This window comes from Chrysemys picta, chromosome 8 (genome assembly GCF_011386835.1).
Source record: "Chrysemys picta bellii isolate R12L10 chromosome 8, ASM1138683v2, whole genome shotgun sequence".
Taxonomy (NCBI): domain Eukaryota; kingdom Metazoa; phylum Chordata; order Testudines; family Emydidae; genus Chrysemys; species Chrysemys picta.
In genome coordinates, this window is record NC_088798.1 from 89,624,525 (window position 1) to 89,646,146 (window position 21,622).

The 21,622-nt window shown below is 46.7% G+C and overlaps 1 protein-coding gene across 1 annotated transcript in view; it reads right to left on the reverse strand.

The window, feature by feature from the left end:
• Positions 1-4,409: 4,409 nt before the first annotated feature.
• LOC135973263 (uncharacterized) overlaps positions 4,410-21,622 on the reverse strand; it is a 275,121-nt gene continuing 257,908 nt past the window's right edge. Inside the window, exon 2 of the mRNA XM_065555896.1 lies at positions 4,410-6,162. Coding sequence (XP_065411968.1) covers positions 4,667-6,028 — 1,362 coding nt within the window. The 5' untranslated portion in view covers positions 6,029-6,162 and the 3' untranslated portion in view covers positions 4,410-4,666. The remainder of the gene's footprint in view (positions 6,163-21,622) is intronic.

Below are 21,622 nucleotides of genomic sequence, written 5' to 3' on the forward strand. Positions count from 1 at the left end.
CCCCATTCAAGTGCATGCTGCCAGCAAGTAGCTCACCATGGATGGTCCCAGTGGAGTACCTGCCCTAGCACTATAATTAATGATCGTGTATTACAGACTACTAGGAAGGTGTTTCGAATATCTCCTGGATCCCCTTTTCAGCCTCTCTGAGATTAAGCAACAGAAAATAAAAGAAAAGGAGAAAGAAATCCAACAATAAACAATACTTCTCTGGTATGGAGCCATGGGAGCTGGTTAAGAAAGCAAGTTCACCCTGGAAGGCTCCTGAACCAATCCAATGGTTTCCTAGTAAAGGTATATTTAACTTGGGTACATCCAGCATCCCTTTGTCTTCCTTCCAGGGTTGTGGTTTATTCTGTAGTTGCAGTTCTACAATCCTTTCTACCCTCATAGTGTTATGGGTTGGGACTGGAAGAGTGTCCCTTGGGGAGGCAGCTAAGCAGTTAGAGTCAGGAGAAGAGAGGACACTTTTGTCAAGTGGATAGGAAGGGCTGAAGGATAAAGAAAGTCAGTTCAGAGCCCAGGCTCATCTCATAACCCATCTCCATCACACATCTGGAAGCTCAGTTCAGTTACTCTTATCTTCTGGAAAAATAAACTTTGCAAAGGCAGATCAAAGCAAAGGCAACAACATTACAAAGGAGAAGTGCTACAGAACCTTGGCAAATGGAGCAGAGGCCACATTAAGAATGGAGCAACTGCAAGTTGTCCCTGCTTTTAGTAAGAGTTTTCTGAAGCTGCAGCAAAGATAGGCAGCCATGGGTCACTCACAACAGTTTTATCACAGCAAAAATAAAGGCAGAGCTTCTAAGGGCACTGCAGACCGCTGTGTCAAATCAGCACTAGGGTACCGGCAGGTCAAAATACTGGGACTGGGCTGGTCAGAATATTTCCCCCAAAACTGCTTTTTGATTTAAAAAAAAATGGATTTTGACTAAACAATTTTTTTATGAAGTGTCTGTTTCCTGCAGAAAATTCTGAGTTTTCATAAAATGGAAAAATTTCAGTTGAATGAAAGTCAGAAAAAATTGTTTTTTTGGTGGGAAAATTTCAGCTTTTTGAAGAAAGAGCAAAATTTTCCATGGAATATGTCAACGAAAACAGGGTTTTTTTCATTTTCATCAAAATGTTCTGCCATTTTCTGACTAGCTCTAACAAATATGCTCTCACACACTCTCTCTTTCTGACACACAAACACAACCGTTGCACATCAGTCCTTCCCACACACGTCAGTGGATTCTTCTCTGCACTGTAAATACCATCACTTGTTCAACACGCACATGTCTATTGGTTCTATGACAGCTACTCTATGCACGCACCCCACACAAATAATTTGTATACATACAGCACATCCTCCACATGATGCATCACAGCACACTTTGCAGGGGGAGGAAGAACAGAGAGAGGACACAAATGTTTGTAGAGCTGGGGGCAATGATTTTCATAAAATCAGGAAGAGGAAGCGACATTGGGGGATGCAGGTCTTATTTCACCATTCAGTCTTACTTCCTGAAGATAATTCAGATAATGGAGATTTCTGGCACATCCTAGAGATACACAGTCAGTCAGCATGGAATATGATACGCCCAGCACTCAATAAATGTTCATTTCATCCTGTCCAGGGCAAGGTATCTGGCAGCATATCCTGACACAGATTTCAACAGTGAGCGCTGGCATTCTGTCCAGAGGCAAAGGTGTTAACACCCTCAAGCATCCTATAGCCAGTATATAACAGCAGACAAAGGTAAAAATCCGTATCAGCAGCCCTGCTGCACTTATCAGGCCTGAGTATGGACTGGTTTTAAGTGCTGCCATTGCTCAGTTACAGTTTGATGGGTTTGTCTCGCAGTTAAAACAATGACAAAGCTCTTTAATTCATCGTGGGGCCCATGAAACATCATCAGGTGATGTGCTGGGATCTGGTGGCACTGAATTTCAAGGCAATGCAATGATGCTGTATTCTGATGCGGTGCTGTTGTATGGCAAGGGAGCATGGTGTGCAATGCGATGCTGCGCTGGGAGGCGACATGGCCTTGCAAAACAAAGCATCGCAAGGCAGCCAGGCTGCAGTATGATGTGACAACGCTGTAGGGCAATAGTGATAGGCTGGCCCATGATGTGGTGATGCTGTACTGTCAGCCAGTGACCCTGCCAGACCACAGTGTGGTGACCTTGTAGCACATGATGGCATCATGCCACAGTGTAAGTGTCACGAGATGGGGATGCAAAGACTATGCTGTTGGCTACAAAGGCAATGCCCTTGGGCTTCTTAGGCAGGACAAATTTGGTCGGGTATTCGGTTTAAAGTGATACTTGCATCTAGTGATGGATCAGGTCCAAAACATGTCATCCCGAAAACTTGCAGAGCAGGGAGGAGAGAGCATGGTGAGAAGTTTTCATACCAGAAGCACAGGACTAGGAATCACACCTGCTGGTAGAGACAGGCACTCCCCTTCCCTCCCATGGCAGTTCAGGGCTACCGTATAGGGTGTCAGGGATGGCTGTGACCTTTCATAGAGCATATCCGAACAGGGGAGCTTTATTATTCCATAGCAGTTAGAGCATTAAGGCAGATTAAGCTGTCACAGTGACAAAGCCTATCTCGGTAGCCCTGCCGCTAGTGCTCTGGCGAGGCAGGGACAGATATAATGAGTAGATTATCCTGTTCTGGCAAATTGGAATAAAAGAAAAGGGCCCTAATCATGTTTGAATACATCTGCATTAGATGAGCGAGGAAATCGTGAGTCCCAGCACTGCAGCATCTCATCAGATGCTGAGAAATACGCCAGGAGCTTGGAGCAAGCATTGTCAGGGGAGATGAGCCGTCTTTAACTAGGAGTCCCTGAGGTGCTGCAGCATGCCAGTTGAGCTCTGGAGGGATGTAAACATGGGCTGGTGCCCAGGAAGTTCTGAATGCAGCATTCTGCAGAACACCGGTGCCCTGCCCCAGGGAACCGGGAGAGGAGAAGGACTGCAGGCAGCTCAATCAACCTTCCTGTCTCCTCCAGCAGCTTAGGGAGCTGAAAAAGGAAAGACAGCCGTTCTGGCAAGATCTCAGACTTTACCCCAAAGTAGTTCTTGGAGCTGGCTTGGCACAGGGAAGCAGCTGCCTGCTTGCAATCAGCCTCTAGAGCCCGGTGCATGCCTACAGAGACCCGGTGCTTGTGCTCAGCAGATCACAAGCACCGCCCCACTTTTGATTGTGGCTCTTAATGTTGCTGATGTGGCACTGTACAGTGATGTCTGGAGTGTGCCCCAGGTTGGCTAAGTACTTTTTGAAAATGTGGGAAGCATCCCCTCACCCTAATTACCTGCCCAGTGATTCAGCCGCTCAGTTGATTTACTCTAATTCTAAAGGCCTCACCTTTTCTGCCAGGATACTGGCCAGCTGGTCAGGAGAGCCAGCTGTTGTCTAAACCTCCCCTGCTGTCCCTCACCAGCAGGAATGGTGACTCAGCATTCCTGGAATAACAGCCTCTGATCATTGGAAAACAAACACCTCTGTATTTGTTCTCTGTGTTTGGACTTCCATCCACTTATTCCCCTCTTTGTTTCCAGGAGCCATTTATGAGGCCAGAAAAAAAAGCAAAATCCTATCTCTTCATGGTACTTCTATCATCCACAAGCCCTTTTCTCCCACTACAGAGCACCGAGAACTGCTCCTCAGCTTCAGAGGCCGTTACTCTTGTTCTGCAGAGAGAGACTAGGGCCCAGGACCACAGCTATGGAAGGATCTGATTTCAAGTTATTTTGGACCCATAAATTGCTCCCATAGGCATTGAGATGTCCCTTGGAAAAAAATGTACCCATAAATACATGAACCATAAATAATTAAATACATTTTTTTTAATTAACAGAGATATCTCCTAGAACTGGAAAGGACCTTGAAAGATCATTGAGTCCAGCCCCCTGCCTTCACTAGCAGGACAAAGTACTGAATTTGCCCTAGATCCCTAAGTGGCCCCCTCAAGGACTGAATTCACAACCATGGGTTTAGCAGACCAATGCTCAAACCACTGAGCTATCCCTCCCCAGGGCTGGCTCTGTGGTTTTGGCAGCCCCAAGCAGCCAAAAAAAAAAAAAAAAAAAAAAAAAGCTGCAATTGCGATTTGCGGCGGCAATTCGGCGGGAGGTCCTTCACTCCCAGGCGGAGTGAGGGACCATCTGCCGAATTGCCGCTGAATACCTGGACCTGCCGCCCCTCTCCGGAGCGGCTGCCCCAAGTACCTGCTTGAGAAGCTGGTGCCTGGAGCCAGACCGTCCCTCCCCCCAAATAATAAAAAAATAAATAAATAATAAAACTTGTGTACACTCTATCTATTTATCTAGTACTTTAATGTGGTAGCTGGCAGCTTCTGTGGTACCTGTGTGCTTATATCACCACTAAAAGAACAGGAGTACTTGTGGCACCTTAGAGACTAACAAATTTATTAGAGCATAAGCTTTTGTGGACTACAGCCCACTTCTTCGGATGCATATAGAATGGAACATATATTGAGGAGATATATATACACACATACAGAGAGCATAAACAGGTGGGAGTTGTCTTATCAACTCTGAGAGGCCAATTAATTAAGAGAAAAAAAACTTTTGAAGTGATAATCAAGCTAGCCCAGTACGGACAGTTTGATAAGAAGTGTGAGAATACTTACAAGGGGAGATAGATTCAATGTTTGTAATGGCTCAGCCATTCCCAATCCTTATTCAAACCGGAGTTGATTGTGTCTAGTTTGCATATCAATTCTAGCTCAGCAGTCTCTCGTTGGAGTCTGTTTTTGAAGTTTTTCTGTTGTAATATAGCCACCCGCAGGTCTGTCACTGAATGACCAGACAGGTTAAAGTGTTCTCCCACTGGTTTTTGAGTATTTTGATTCCTGATGTCAGATTTGTGTCCATTAATTCTTTTGCGTAGAGACTGTCCGGTTTGGCCAATGTACATGGCAGAGGGGCATTGCTGGCACATGATGGCATATATCACATTGGTAGATGTGCAGGTGAACGAGCCCCTGATGGTATGGCTGATGTGATTAGGTCCTATGATGATGTCACTTGAATAGATATGTGGACAGAGTTGGCATCGGGGTTTGTTACAAGGATAGGTTCCTGGGTTAGTGGTTTTGTTCAGTGATGTGTGGTTGCTGGTGAGTATTTGCTTTAGGTTGGGGGGTTGTCTGTAAGCGAGGACAGGTCTGTCTCCCAAGATCTGTGAGAGTAAAGGATCATCTTTCAGGATAGGCTGTAGATCTCTGATGATGCGCTGGAGAGGTTTTAGTTGGGGGCTGAAGGTGACAGCTAGTGGTGTTCTGTTATTTTCTTTGTTGGGCCTGTCTTGTAGGAGGTGACTTCTGGGTACTCGTCTGGCTCTGTCAATCTGTTTTTTCACTTCAGCAGGTGGGTATTGTAGTTTTAAGAATGCTTGATAGAGATCTTGTAGGTGCTTGTCTCTATCCGAGGGATTGGAGCAAATGCGGTTATATCTTAGAGCTTGGCTGTAGACAATGGATCGTGTGGTGTGTCCTGGATGGAAGCTGGAGGCATGTAGGTAAGTGTAGTGGTCAGTAGGTTTCCGGTATAGGGTGGTATTCATGTGACCATCGCTTATTAGCACAGTAGTGTCCAGGAAATGGACCGCTTGTGTGGATTGATCTAGGCTGAGGTTGATGGTGGGATGGAAATTATTGAAATCATGGTGAAATTCCTCAAGGACTTCTTTTCCATGGGTCCAGATGATGAAGATGTCATCAATGTAGCGCAAGTAGAGTAGGGGCGTTAGGGGACGAGAGCTAAGGAAGCGTTGTTCTAAGTCAGCCATAAAAATGTTGGCATATTGTGGGGCCATGCGGGTACCCATAGCAGTGCCGCTGACTTGAAGGTATATATTGTCCCCAAATGTGAAATAGTTGTGGGTGAGGACAAAATCACAAAGTTCAGCCACCAGGTTAGCTGTGACATTATCAGGGATACTGTTCCTGATAGCTTGTAGTCCATCTTTGTGTGGAATATTGGTGTAGAGGGCTTCTACGTCCATAGTGGCCAGGATGGTGTTTTCTGGAAGATCACCGATGGATTGTAGTTTCCTCAGGAAGTCAGTGGTGTCTCGAAGATAGCTGGGAGTGCTGGTAGCGTAGGGTCTGAGGAGAGAGTCTACATAACCAGACAAGCCTGATGGGCTGTAGTCCACGAAAGCTTATGCTCTAATAAATTTGTTAGTCTCTAAGGTGCCACAAGTACTCCTGTTCTTCTTTTTGCGGATACAGACTAACACGGCTGCTACTCTGAAATATATCACCACTATGAATGTTAGTCTCCAAGAAGCACTAATGCCATGTGACACTCCCATTTCATTGGGGCTGGGGCATGCTACTCCTCCTTCCTCACACACAGGAGCACTGGCACACTCCTGAAATACACTACTCCATCTCAAATTGAATTTGGAATGAAAATGAACCACTGAAGGGAGTGTGTTTCCTCTGAGCATCACAACAGACACACAAGTACACATGGATACACAGGGGCTCCATGTGGGGAGATCTCTGATTAGTGCATTACATACCTATCTAGTGGTTTGTAACCTCTGCACTGTACATCATGGCCCAGACTATTGGCTGCACCAGGTCTCCTCTGGGCCCAGCAGAGATGGGACATGGGAGAAACAACAGGGAGTTGATTGAAGCTTCCTGATCCTCAAGCTGGTTTTATGCTCACTGTGGCCCCAATGTAGTTTAGAGCAGCCTAGGAACTGCTCTAAACTCCACCAGCAGGTAATAGGTCCCAAGTAGCTGTCCCCCAGATGGACACAGAGTCATAGATTTTAAGACTAGAGGGGGACCCCCCCTCAGATAATCTAGTATGATCTCCTGAATATCACAGACCACTCCACTCCACCCAGCACCTGCACACTAAACCCAGCAACTGAAAGTAGACCAAAGAGTTACAGCTCACCGGACTCTAGACTATTATGTGCTACAGGCAGAGAACAGGAGGGACAGATTCACCAATGCCCGAGGCCCCCCGCACTGGCAGGGAAATGATTGAGACATACCCAGATAATCTGGACAAGTGGCCCGCACCCACATATGCAGAATGCAGGACATCCTGTTCACCTGCATCTCCCCCCTGCGCTGGGTGGGGAGGTGCCGAGGAGCGAGCCATGCTGTCTGTATGCCTGCTGGGGAAATGTGGCTGGTCTCTTACTTCCTTTGTGCTGCTCTAACAGCCCAAAGGGAGCAGAGCAGGGGCTGGGATCTGGCTCTCTTTGACCTTTCTTCCAAGATCCTTCCATCTCCCTTTTATGCCTACACCATCGCACTCAACAATTCTGCCCTGCAGACCTGTTCCAATCCTGGAGCCACCCAGGCACACACATGCTTATGTGCCTCAACCTCAGATTAGAGCTGGAAGAAATTTTTCTCACACAACTTTTTTTCAGCAAAAAACAGATTCGGCGACACTAAAACATTTTGCTCTCTTGTGTTGATTTTGCCAAAACGGTTCAGTCTAAACAAAACAAAACTTTAAAAAATTCTGAAAAAATCCAAATGTTGCATTTTGCCATTTTCTAAACAAAAGCTGAAAATGACATTTTTATTTAAAATTTTCCAATTAATTTTATTTCTGAAAAAATTAAAATGTTAAAAAATTCTCAAAATAGAAACAACCATTTCAGTTGACCTCAAAATGAATTTTTGTTCAACTTCCCAATTTACTGAAAAATTTGTTTGCAACAGATTTTTTCTTGTGTTTTTTTCAGAATTGCCAGTGAATGGGAAAACCCATTGTTGACAGTTCTAGCTATGCATGCTGACCCTCCTGCTATTCCAATAGTAGTCCCTTCCTCTGCTTTGCAGCACCCCCTTCTAGTCCAGCATTGGTGTCTCTTTGGGGCATCAATCCTGCTACAGTCTGTGTTGATTATTGTAGCGGGGTGGTCACCCTGCTCCTGCCCTGAAGGCCATAAAACAGCCCTGGGAGAGGGCTGCAGCGGGGAAAAGCCAGGCTGATTGGGGGAAGCGGCCACAGGTGGGGCCATGCCCCAATCAGGCCACAGCTGGTCCTATAAGAGGGCTGAGGGCCAGAGGCTAAGACACAAACTCTCTCTCTAGCTTCTGAGGGAGAAGGACCTGGCTGCCTCAGAGTTGAGAAGGGGACCTCAGGTGGAGCAGTGCTGGGGAAGGGCAGAAGGAGCTGGGGAGCTCCAGCCTAGTAAAATCCCAGGCTGCAGGCCCTGCTAAAAGGCCAAAAGGGTACTGGGGCTGCAGAGGGCCAGCTCAGAGATAGGCAAAGGCAGCAGGTCCAAAACCCCCTTGCCGATGATGAGTGGATTACAAACTGCAGTCTGCCCCAGTGAGCGGGGGCTAGATGGCGACTGGTAGTAGACACTGAGGCAAGGTGGGGATAGAGGATTGGGGGTTCCCCTGGGTGGGGAGACCCAGATTGTAGGTTATTGCTGGGGGCAGGACCCTGACATAAAGGGGCACCGGGGTCCGTGAGGGATACGGGGGCCAGCGGCAGGCGAGACACCGGGCTGCAGAGGGTGCTCTGGGCTGGAAGAGCTAATTCCTGAGACAACCAGCAGGAGGCGCCAGGCCAGTGAGTCATAGCCCCACCACAATTATACATGATCCAAACAAATAAGTCCACAATAACAACCACGCTTCTGAACTTATCTCCCTGTCTGTCATGCTGTCACTGACAGCTTCTCAGGAGCATCACCTCTGGTATCTCAGAGCAGCAAGAACAACAATACTGAGTAACTGCTGATCTGAGGATTTATGAGGCAACATTCTTGAAAAGTCAAGTGACATGAAAACAGCATTATCTGCTTTTAACTTCCCCAGCAAATGCCAGAGGAGTTACTCTTAAAGATTATTTGCTCCATCCCTGATCCCTTTTCAAATCTGCGTGCGAGCAGAGCGCTGAGCCCCAAGAGAGGTCAGCTTGCTTGCGGGTGGGCTTATATCAACCAAAGTTCTAGATTCACTGATTAAGATAAACAGTTTGCTTCACATTTTTCCATTTATGGGAAAAAAGTACCCAAAAGACAACTCAGTTCTCTGCTCTGAGCTGAATGGAAAAAAATAATAACTTACATTGTTCTAGCTGCCTTCGTCCCATAGGCTCCCAAAGCACATGATACATTCGATTTATGCACAGGGATTACTTCACCCACTACTGAAATACAACCACATCTGTGTCAAAAAACATGAGTGTACAGTAACACTGCACTAGAGGACGTGAATAGTACTGGACCCAATAGAAAATGCAATTAGTATTTTAGGGAGGAAGAATGTAATTTGCCCACTTGGAATTTAGGCAGGTTCTGGAACTAAAACCACGTCTCTTGTGAAAAATTCAATGGGATCTTTATTGGATACTACTGGTTAGGACAGTGGTTCTCAAACTTTTGTACTGGTGACCCCTTTCACACCGCAAGCCTCTGAGTGCGACCCCCTTTATAAATGAAGAACACTTAAATATATTTAACACCATTATTAATGCTGGAGGCAAAGCAGGGTTTGGGGTGGAGGCTGACAGCTCATGACCCCCTGAGGGGTCCCGACCCCCAGTTTGAGAACCCCTGGGTTACGAGCTGGTGAGTCTTCTTGTTGCCAAACTAGCACTGCACTTCATACAATACATCACTTTTTAAGACCTTTCTGGGGCACTGCTTCTGTATTATTCAGGGGGAAAAGCAGCCTGTATTGAAAATACATTTCTTTCAGCAAAGGGATAGTTGTACCATCAAATTTTTCAGATCTTGGTCACACTTGTACCTACTCTCTGTACCGTGGGCTTAAAAGAAAAACTTGAACCCAGCTAATAAAAAAAAAAGCCATACAAGTTTTTCAGGCATACACACAGTCCCTGTTGATTCCCATTTACGCTGAGCCTGTCTCAGAACATCAGAATGACAGAAGGGCTACGAATAAACAAAGTGAGGGAAGGAATCTCAATCTGGCTTTTTGGGGTGGATTTTATACGACTCAGGTTACATAGAACAGAACTACAGATGTCACTGTTCATTACTTACGCTCTAGGAAGGGAAATATCCTCTGATGATGGCCCAGCATCTTGTGTATGGAATCAGTGTGCAGAGTACAGAATTTAATTGGAAAGATGACACACTCCAGAAATCTCACTTGTTAATGTCACACGGGCAACCTTTGCACCAAGACTTTCTTCCATAACCTCCTGCCCCTTCTGGGTTCAACATGGACTCAGTGATTTGCAAACAGTGTCCAGGAAAAGAAGCCCATACTATGTTTTGGGTCCTGGAATGGTCACATATGAATTGATTTAATGCATGTGTGTCTGAATTGTTAGTGCTGGGGAAACGTGCTGTATTGACTGCTCTAGAAAATAATGAAAGTCCTCACAGAGCTGGTCCAGCAAAGGTAGCAACTGTTTTGTGTGCCTTGATAATTAATGTCCTAAAGCAGTGGTCACCAACTGACAGATCATGATTGACTGGTCGATCCTGGAGCCTCTGACAATCAATCGCAATCTCTGGCTGCTAAAAGTCCTGCGGCGCAGTGGGGTTAAGGCAGGCTCCCTGCCTGCCCTGGCCCTGCGCCTCTCTCAGAAGCGGCCAGCATGCCCCTGTGGCCCCTGGAGGTCGGGGGGAGACAGGGGTCTCCGCCCACTGCTCCTGCCTGCAAGCACCACCCCTGCAGCTCCCATTGGCTGGAAATGGGGAACTGCGGCCAGTGGGGGCCTTGGGGGCGGTGCCTGCAGGGAGGGGCAGCACATGGAACCATGTGCCCTCCCCAGGGGCCGCAGAGATGTGCTGGCCACTTCTGGGAGAGGCATGGGGCTGGGGCAGCAGGGAGCCTGCCTTAGCTTCACTGTGCAACCAACCGGGAGCTGCCCAAAGTAAGTGCCACCCGGCAGGAGCCACACCCTAACCCCTTGACCTAGCACAGAGCCCCCTCCTGCACCCAAACTTCCGCCCAGAGCTTGCACCCCTCACCCCCTCCCGCACTCGAGCCCCCTCCCACACTCCAAACCCCTCAGCCCCAGCCCAGAGCCAACACCCCCTCACACACCCCAAACCCCTGCTGCAGCCTGGTGAAAGTGAGTGAGGGCGGGGGAGAGCAAGTGATGGAGGGAGGGGGGATGGAGGGAGCGGGGTGGGGCCTCAGGGAAGGGGTGGGGCCTTGGACAAGGGGCAGGGTAGATTCTGGGTTGCACTTAAATTCAAAAAAAGGTTGTAGACCTTTGTCCTAGAGCATCCACCTCTAGGGGCAAAAGGGTATTTCAGGTTCAATGGCCCATTCGCTCCTTGACCTTTGTGCTCAGACTGCAAGTAAAGGGACCAGTTGTGTGGTGGTGTTTTTATTATGGAGATACTGGGAAGGGGATTAACGCCACCATGCCACACAGGCTATGAAACAACTAGCAGAGACTCACCGGGGCATGCAATGTGCGTTCTGTTAGGGGCTGTCCATAAATTACTTAACACATTAGGGGGTGGGTAGGTCCTTCATTTTGCAGGTTTGCTTCAGTGTTATAAAGTGTTACAAAGAGTGGGTAGGTCTTGGAAATCACCAAAAAAATATGTTACATAATTTATGGACAGCCCCTTATTTCAAACCTTGCTGCAACAGGGTAAAGGGCAACTACTGATTGTGACTAAGTCGGAGGAGCCTGCAGAGAGAACGGAACTGAACTAAAACCACCCCAGCTATGAGAGAAGAGAACAGCCCAAACGCTAGCGATGGGTAAAGCTTCAAAATGGCTGGGATTCGTCTTTGGTTTTGGTAAACACCCAGAAATCTGGATGCTGCGCCCAACATCTGAATTACTTCAATCAAATGTTTTCTGGGTGTAAGGGAGGATGAAGATGATTTTGACCCCTTGAGTCTGGAAACCTGCCTGCTATTGAGTTGAGATTTTCCCAGTATTACTTCCAGAGCCACAGCTTAAACCCAGGCAACTGGAGGCAACTGAGAGTGGCAAATAATGGAAAGGGTTGGTCAAATATTTCAGGACTTTCCAAACAGTGAGCTTAGTCGTAGAAGTGAGCATTTTATGGGTGGCTAGTGCAGGAAAACTTATGGCAATGATGTGATGGAAGAAGCTCTCAAGAGCTGGTGGGAATTTGTAGGAGCCCCTTCTAAAATTTGCACCAACAAACTGAGAGGAAGGTTGGCATGATTTCCCTGTCTCTGGAGTTACCCTCTCCCTGGAAACTTTACTTTGGAAGGACATGACTTAACAGGAAAACCATATTTCTGAAGAGGAGTTTTTTTCTCTTGCTAGGCACTTGATTGCACCAAAAGGCCAATTTTTTTAAAAAAATGGGATGGATCACCCCTCCGCACAAGCACCCTCATGCCACCCCGATTTCCAAACCATCCCATTGAACGCAGTGCTGTGCTATCAATATACTCAGCGTGTTTTTCAGGAACAAAGTATAAACATTTCCAAAGGGCACTTTATGAACTGTTCGTTTGCCCAAGGCAGTCTCCACTCTCGTCGGTCATTGCTACAAGAAAACAGTTATTATTAAAAACAAACAGATCCTCTCCTGTTGGCAAACACATTCATCACAAGATAAGGGATTAAAAATTGTGGGAGCGCCTTAAAAATATTGGCAGCGCATGCCAGGATAACGGGTCTGATTCTGATCTCACTAGCGGTGATGTAAGTCAGGAAGAATTCCAATGAAGTCATTGTGTCTACACTGAAATAAAAGACCCACGGCTGGCCCAAATCAGCTGACTTAGGCTTGCGGAGCTCAGGCTGTGGGGCTATAAAACTGCAGTGTAGATGTTTGGGCATGGGCGGGACCCTGGGCTCTGAGACCCCTCTCAGGGGGAAGGTTTCAGAACCCGGGCTCCAGCCCAAGCCCAAACATCTACACTGACATTTCTAGCCCTGCAGCCCGAGCCCCAGTCAGTTGACCCAGGCTCTGAGACTCGGTGCCACAGGTTTTTTATCACAGGGTAGATGTACTCTGGGGTGCACAGATATAGAACTGGTGTGAGTCAGAAACAGACCTTCTTTGGCTCCCCAAACTGATTTCTCCCATACCCACCAGATGTGTTGGTTTCCCTTAATCTCATGGTGCAGGTTTGTTTTTCAAGTCCCCTGTCTGTGTCTCTTAGTTATTAATGTGTCACTTGTGTATCGGGCTGAAGTGGGGGAGGAAGAAATGCCCTGGGTTTCAGAGGATTTCCTCCTCGACCCCAGTCTCAACATACAATGAATGATTTTGTCAGTGGAATTCTCAAGCAGTTGAACGTGAAGCATGCACCAGCTGGCAACAGCAAAGGTCTGGAGGCAGCTTAATGCCTTCCCACTTCTCACTGGGATAAAACCAGGCAAGGCCACCCCAAAGCAGGCCTTAAACACTGGTGAAACAATGCCTCAGAGCTCCAGGGATAGCCCATCCCCTGCTATGTTGTATGCTGGAGATGAAGCTGGTTTGAGAACGTTTCATTACTTCATCCACCCTGGAAATATGACCAAGAAGGGCAGCTTCTCCTCTGTCCAGTTCACAGTTGCTGTTCTAGAAGCTGTGACATGACCACAGGTACTCAGATTCATCATTACTGACACTAGCCCTGCAGACCTCTGCAAGCCTTGGTTTGTGAGGTCACTGTGACCCCTAGAGGTGGAAGCTGAATTCTTTTGCAATTGCTATACAGTCTCTATTGTCTGAGTTCTTTTAACGCCTCTTCTTCTTCTCCCTGTAGAGAAGCATCAGATTGATAACGAATCTGAATTTGAAAGCAGTGGCATAAGCAATCCTCAGGAGGGTGGAATTCTCTGAACCCTGTGAGCTCTTTTTTGTGTTTACAGAACTCATTTGAGTTCATGGACTTTTTCACCCTGTGATTTAAACTCATGTGTGTTTTGGTTTTTAGAGGGCAAGTCAATATTGTTTTAACTGTTTTTCTAGCTGAAGGGAAGCCTGTGTTATGTAGCAGGAAAGGAAGAACTCCCCCTTCCACCCTGCCAAATTTAGGCTGGTGCAGCGGGTGCCCTCTATACAATATATATCTTTATGGGAACTTTCTCTCCTTCTCTACTCCATTTTCCACATTTTCTCCATAGTGGTTTTTCACTTTGCTCTCTTTTCTGCTAAGTATTTTTGACTGGAATTTTTCCTCTCTCTCCCTCCTTTCTTCTTCTCCAGTCTCTTCTAAGTGAACCGCAAAACCAATCACATTCAAATGTAAGTCAAACTTTTGAACCCACAATGGCTGAGTGGATTTATAGTTAGTTGGGACAAAATCACATGTCCCTATCTAAAGCTTGGGTTAGAGTTAGGGATTAAGAATAAAGGAACATTGTGGTGGTGTTAGAGATCCCTCACTTGCATGACCACATCCTGAAGTGGAACATACTCATGTAAGTGTAACCCACACACCTCCTGATGGTGGTGTTCTGTTCCCTTTAGTGGTACCAAGACCACTGTGAGATTAATGAGTCTATTCTACAGCCTTAGCTAAGGGTCAGTTGGCTTTTAGCTCATGCAGTAGAGGCTTGTGCACTAAGCTCTACAGGTCCCAGGTTTGATCCTGCCTGCTGAGGACCAAGGAAATGTGGTCTAGATGAAATTACTATAAAATGGGTGCATAACTGGTTGAAAACAACATTTTCAATGGTTCGTCGTTAAACTGAGAAGACATATCAAATGGGGTCCCGCAGGGGTCTGTCCTGCATCTTGTACTATTTAATATTTTAATTAATAGCTTGGATGATGGAGTGGAGAGCATGCTTATAAAATCTGAAAACACCACCAAGCTCGGAGGGATGGTAAGAACTTTGGAGGATAGGATTAGAATTTAAAACAATCTTGATAAATTGGTATGAAATCAAGAAGATGAAATTCAGTAAAGACAAGTGCAAAGCACTGCACTTAGGAAGGAAAACTCAAGTGCACAAATATGAAGTGGGAAGTAACTGGTTAGATAGCAGTACCACAGAAAAGGATCTGGGGGTTGCAATGGATCACAAATTGAATATGAATCAACAGCGTGCTACTATTGTGAAAAAGACAAATGTCATTCTGCGATGTATTGACAGGAGTATCGTATGTAAGATGCTGAATGTAATTTTTCTACTCTACTCAGAACTGGTAAATGACACTATTTTTAATCCCACTGCCGTCCCGCCCTGCAGTACCTACTCCCGCTCCCACTATTATGGCAGCAGGACCTGCTGGATCGCAGGATCCCTGCCCCCCTGCAGGGCTCCACACTTGTCCCAAGCAGGGCTCTAGACTCAGCTGGAGTGCTGTGTCCAGTTAAGAAAGCTGTGAACAAATTGGAGAGTCCAGAAAAGAGCTACAAAAATAAGAGGTTCAGATAACATGACCTATGAGGAAAGGTTGAAAGAACAGGGCATGTTTAGTCTAGAGAGAAGACTCTGTTCAAATCCACAGTGCTCCATCACAGCTGTTTGCTTCTGCACTGACTTCATGGTGTCCCACTCCAGGGCCATGTGCTCCATTTAGAGAATGCTACAGAAAACCTCCACTCCACAACTCTGCCTTCATGGCCCTCTGTTGTGATTAAATGAATGCTTCCCAGAAAAGATAAGCTCTATCTTTTTTTCTTTTCTTTTTCTGAGATCTGACAGCCTCTCTGCAGTCAATAAGTCCCCTCTTCACGCAGTTACAAGTGCTAAGGGAAATCAGAAAAAACACAAGTACTTATTGTCCCATTGATGTTAGTCTCCATGCCAACAGGGATGAAATATTTCTTTTCCCACAATTTTGGAATGCCATTCTCAGCATCTCTACCCATTCTGAGTCCCCTTTGAGTTGGCAAAATGTTTTCAAACATGTTTCCCAATACTGTAAGCCTCCTGCTTTACATTTAGTAGGTAGGTCGATGGGTGGTTTTTAAGGGTCCTTGAGACTGGTAGGATGGTTGCTTGGAAGCATCCTGTCCTTTATTAAAATTTGTTTGCTTGTGGGCTGTAGGGTGGATGACTAGATGCATCTTTTCTGGCTTTTGGGGTGGGGGCAACAGGGGAGCAGGTTAGTTATTGCATGAAATCCTCTGCAAACCGTCTTTATCCTTGATGACATCACACTGAGGAGAGTCACTAGGAGACAGGGAAGAGATCTCTTCCAATGGGAAAATGCACTACAATTTAAATAGATGATTTCTCCTGAGTTGGTGCAAAATCAGAAGGGAACCACTGGCTATATGAGCAGCCCCAATAGAGCTGCTGTGCCATGCAACATTCAAGCAAAAACAGAGCACTTTCTGTGCCTGAAGTTCTCTTTCATAACTCCTACAGATCAGCTTAAAGTGCACTGCAAAATTAATAGATTAATTAAAGCAGAATTCTATTTCCAAATGCATTTGAGTGCCTTACAACACCTCTGCATTTTAAATGTCTCCGTAGCTGAATTTGGGGCATTTACCTCACCAACTCTATAAAGTTCAGTAACAGCTGAGTGCACTAATGAAACTGTGAATCACTGTAGCTTTTCTAATTATTTTTTTAATCTTTGTGAGGCTACAGTAAAGATGTTTTATATGCAGTGTGCTTCCTTTTTTTTTTTGACCCTGGGTTGCTGACATCCTGAGCAAAGGGTGGGAGGGGGTGAATGGAGAGCAAGCAGAAAAAAACTCAGCCAGGGATGGGGTTTTTGGGACACAAGAAGAGTGATCAGTGGTTAAGGGATTGGATACAGTAGAGAATTTAAAAATTAAAGTTTTACATCTTTGGTTCAAATGCCATGTACCGCATGCTGGGCAGGAAGGGGTTAAATGCTGAGCAGGTAGCGAGAGCTCCTAGATCCATCCAACACGGAAAGCCCATACCCAGAAAAAGTAGCTTACAATACAACTGCTTAGAGGGATTTAAAACAGCACAGCTCCTCTCCACAGCAATTGCAGTCAGGGTGATGGTAGAACTCTCCATCACAGCCTCTTCCTTAGGGGTGTCTGCACTGGGTTCTTGAGTGTTGTCCACATCAAGCAGGTCACACAGTTCCTGGCTGCCCTGACACATGACCTCCTAGTCAGACAGTCTGGCATACATGGGGTCAAGGGAGCAGTCGTGGTTTGTTGGGTGCTCATCATATTCTGTGTGGTGCTATCAATCACAGTAACTTTAGGCTCGGTGATGGCATTGCTGAGTGGCCCAATACTTTATCATATGGATAAGTAGCAGAGGCATAAGCGAAGGCCCTGTTCATGCCACTTGTCTTCAGGAACTTATTCCAGAACTCCTTTTGCTTTGACTCAGCACTGGAACCAGCCCTGGGAGTGCCCCCTCTCCTTCATTTGCTCTGACAGTGCTCTGTAGCTGTCTCCATTCTGGTGACCCTTATCTAGATGGGCCTGGACATGCATGTCTCCGAAGAGGGAAATCATGTCCAGGACCTCTGCAGGAGCTTATAAAGAAGCATGGTGGGCATAGTTTCTATAATGGGTATGTGAATTCACCACTGCCTGGTATCTAAAAGGGTGTTTCCTGACTATCCAACAGCATTTCAACAGAGAAGTTACATCCCTGCAAGATGCAGTAGATGGCACAGGTATCAAGAAAGTTTGATCCAAGTGTGAAGCAATGCAGCCTGGGATACCAGATAGAGGATTGCCAGCAGCATAGTAGTTAGGAATTGGTCCACACAAACCTTAGAGCAGTGGTTCTCAACCAGGGGTAGGCATACCTCTGGGGTACGTAGAGGTCTTCCATTGGCAGGGGGTACATCAACTCATCTAGATATTCACTTAGTTTTACAACAGGCTACATAAAAAGTGCTAGCGAAGTCAGTACAAACTAAAATTTCATACAGACAATGACGTATTTGTACTGCTCTGTAGACTATAAACTGAAATGTAAGTACAATATTTATATTCCAATTGATTTATTTTATAATTATATGGTATAAATAAAAAAGTAAGCAATTTTTCAGTAATAGTGTGCTGTGACACTTTTGTATTTTTTGTCTGTTTTTGTAAGCAAGTAGTTTAAGTGAGGTGAAACTTGGGGGTACAAGACAAATCAGACTCCTGAAAGGGATACAGTAGTCTGGAAAGGTTGAGAGCCACTGAACTGCAAAGTGGAGTTGTTCCTGTTCTGAGGAGGATTACTAAGAGGGCAAATAAAACAGTGTTCATCTAGACACAAGAAAGTTTAAAGGGAACAAATTACAGCTAGTGCGAGGTAATACCCCATGTAGACCAGGTCTCAGCACTGCATATACAGACACAAAATAGGGGACTGGACTGGAAGCAGGAGTCTTGACTAAGGAGCCAAATTCTCCAGAGCAGTGAAGAATTATGAAGGCCTAGAGACTGCACTACAAAGCTGGGTGTAGGCACACAAGAAGACAACATGGAGGAAGCCTACACTGCAATTGCCCTTACATGTGTGAGGGGAATGTTGCCCCCTTACTAACACTCAGTGGAGGTGTTTTGGTTGGCTAGCTCCCAGCACTAAAAGGGGAAGGGTCAATGGCAAATCAGGAGCCTGAGACTGACAGTCCCCAGGGACAATGGGGAGAGGCCAATGCTCCAGATCAGCCTGATTGACAGGGCGGGCAGCTAATCAGGGAGTCAGGAGGCCAGGGGGCGTCCCGTCCTCCGTGTGAACTGGAATTGCCTGGGTCAGACAGAGTGGGGCCGAGCTAAGGAGAGAGCAGGGACCCGAGTTAAGTTGCTGGAAGCAGAGCTGCAGCCCCAAAGCCAGAGCACAGCCCAGAGAGAGCAGAGCTGTCCTGGGGGCAGAGCTGCAGCAACCAGAGCCAGAGGGACCAGACAAGCAGCCAGGAAGCAGGTCAGAGCTGGGAGCAGAGTCACAGAAGCAGCCTGCAGAGCAGACCTGTGCTGGGAGCAGAGCTGCAGCAACCAGAGCCAGAGAGGCCAGACAAGCAGCCCAGGGAGCTGAAGGCAGAGCAGCAGCAGCAGCCGTGCTGAGGCAGAGTGGAGCTGGAGCCGTCCGGAGCTGAGTGCGGTGAGCAGCTGGGGAGAGGAGGGGGACCCTGGGCAGAGGGCCCAGCACAGGGAGACACCTCAGCCAAGAGGCCCTGCAGGCTAGACTTAGAGGGGGATCATAACCCTGACAGGGTGGGGGCAACACTGGGAAAAAGCGTCCTGCCACCTAGAGCCTGAGAGCGTGTGGCCACCGCCAGAGCAAGTGTCCAACCTGCAGCGTCTCTGCAGCACAGCCAGGGCCTGAGAAGGAGCCTGGGACCTACAAGGAACAGACTGTGAACTGCCCTGACGTTCCAGAGACACTATTTGTGATGTTCCCTGCCACAGAGCAGGGTGATGTGTTTTCCTTTAACCTTTCCCATTTTTCCTTATTCTTTTTAAAAATTAATTGTTAATTAAACAACTTGTATTTGCTTTAAATTGTATGAAATGATCAGTGGGTCAGGGAGGTGCCCAGTGCAGAGAGAGTACCCCGGAGTGGGGACACCCTAGCCCCTGTCCTGGGTGACCACAGCAGGGTTGGGGGTCGAGCTCCCCAGGAATCCTGGGCCCAGCCTTGTTGGGGTTTACGAGGACTCTGCCAGACAGGAGAGTGGAAGAGGAGTCCTCAAGGGCAGGGAGGCCTCTGGGTAAAGGAAGTGGGAGTGAGGACTCAGATCCTTTCGCTAACCCACTTCACCGGGGTAGTGCAGAAGCCAGGAAAGTTCCCCACAATAGCGGGACCACTTACACATGTCTTGAGGCCCGATCCTGCTTGTACAGATCAGCTAGCAATGATATTTGTTCACCAATGAACTTGGCTTATTTCTACGTGGCGGCTATTAAGAGCTCCAGTGAATGACAAGAAGTTTTAGTGATCCTGTATAACCCAGGAATTATGCTGACTATTCTATGCTGACCATCTACTGGCACCGTATCTAAAAACTATTTACTCATATACAGTTGTAGAGCACTCATGCAACATCGTTCTTCCTACAAAAGAACTGGAATATTTTCAATTAACTATACAGTCTTTGAAATGACAAGGCAACTTGATTGCTCTTTCATGTTGTGTGGTTCCATCCAGAGGCCCTTCCTTCTGCTGCTGTTTGCCCTCAGTGGATTTCTGTGCAGCTACATTTTCTGGCATCACCTTTGCCAACTCATGAGGGCCACCAGTAGGTGAACCCCTTTTGCAGTCACTGACAAATTCCTCATCTTCATCCATGTGAAGATTTACCTGGGTCAGGACAATCACTCCCTGGCTACTCCTTTGAAAAAAGGGTTGCAGCAGTAGAGCTATCCTTGTATTTCTGACATTTATGACGTAGGTTGCAATTGGAGGGCAGGGGCATGTATGCAAAGAGTAGCACCAAGGGGTGACAAATCTTCCAGTGGTGTTCCAACCCGGTGACCCGTCCAGTCACCCTAGTTCTCATTTCTACCTGGGAACCGAATTGTTCCTCCTCCTCCCACACACACCTCAGTTGGGATCCCCCAACACAGGCAGTGGAAAACGGTGTACAGCTCAGGGGAGTGAGTAAATCCCTTCTCTTTATAGGATCTGGATCCCTTTCTATTTCATCACATCTGACCTGTGTAATCTCGGTCTTGTCACCCAACACCACTCAATATAGAGTTCGTTAGCCTTCAAAGTGCCGCTGGCAGCTTTTCCATAAGTAGGTTTAATTTGTTTTGGCGCCTCGTCAATGTTCCAGAATTGAAGAAACACTGCTTCTGCTCTTAGCTTGCCCGCCGGCGATATCCTGTTCATCTCACCAGCAGTCACAGGATCTGGGCCATCAGCTTTGCTCGCTCAGTTTCTTTCATTTATTATTATTTTTCTTACAAAGGGAGGGAGGGGAGAAAAAAAGGGACGGAAGCAGATAGTCATCTGCACTGAATAGACTGAGTTCAGAGTCAGTGCAAAATGAAAAAAGAATAGAATTGTCTGGCTTGGGCTGGGGCCTGAGAACTTTTGTAAAATAAAAAATTAATTTAGGCTGCTAAATGGAAGAAAATACATGAGCTAAAGTAGGTGTGTTGGAGCCTGTAGGGGCTGGGTTAGGAGGCGTAGCATCTGATTGCTGGTAGCTGGAGGTATTATGCTTGCTTGGGGCAGAGAGTCAAAAATGCCTCCTGGGAGTACTAGGGGCTCAGAAGCAGAACCTGCCTCTCATGGGAAGAAAATCTAAGGGGAAAAGATGTTCAGGAGAGCTGGCAGTTTCTCCAGGAGAAGGTACAACATGCCTATCCCCAGTATTGGCCACAGGTGTACAGTAGGGAAGGGGGCCTGACTCCGCCCTAACCCACTTGGTCTCCTTTGTAGTGCACAGTACTATTGGCTATGCTATCCCAATCTCCTTTCCACACAGACAGCAATGTGGTTGCCTCCTGCACAGATGCATTGAAGGGGAAGGAACTGAATCCAAATAGAAAGAACTCAATAAAAGGAGCAGGATGGGAACAGGAAAGGATAGTCTTCATACAAGCCACCCTAGCATAGTCGTTCCTGAATGCAGTATTTCAGTTCTATACTGCTCGGAACATTGTCTATATTGATGTTCGTCCATCGTTATCGATGAAGACCTCAACAACTCATTTTTTCCATGACTGGGCTCTGTGCGTCCAAAGATGACTGATCAGTCCGATTCAGGCATGGAACATCCTGTCACACATCGGGCAGACATGTAATGGCACTGTCGATGATGTACGAGCAGCTCTGGACTTGC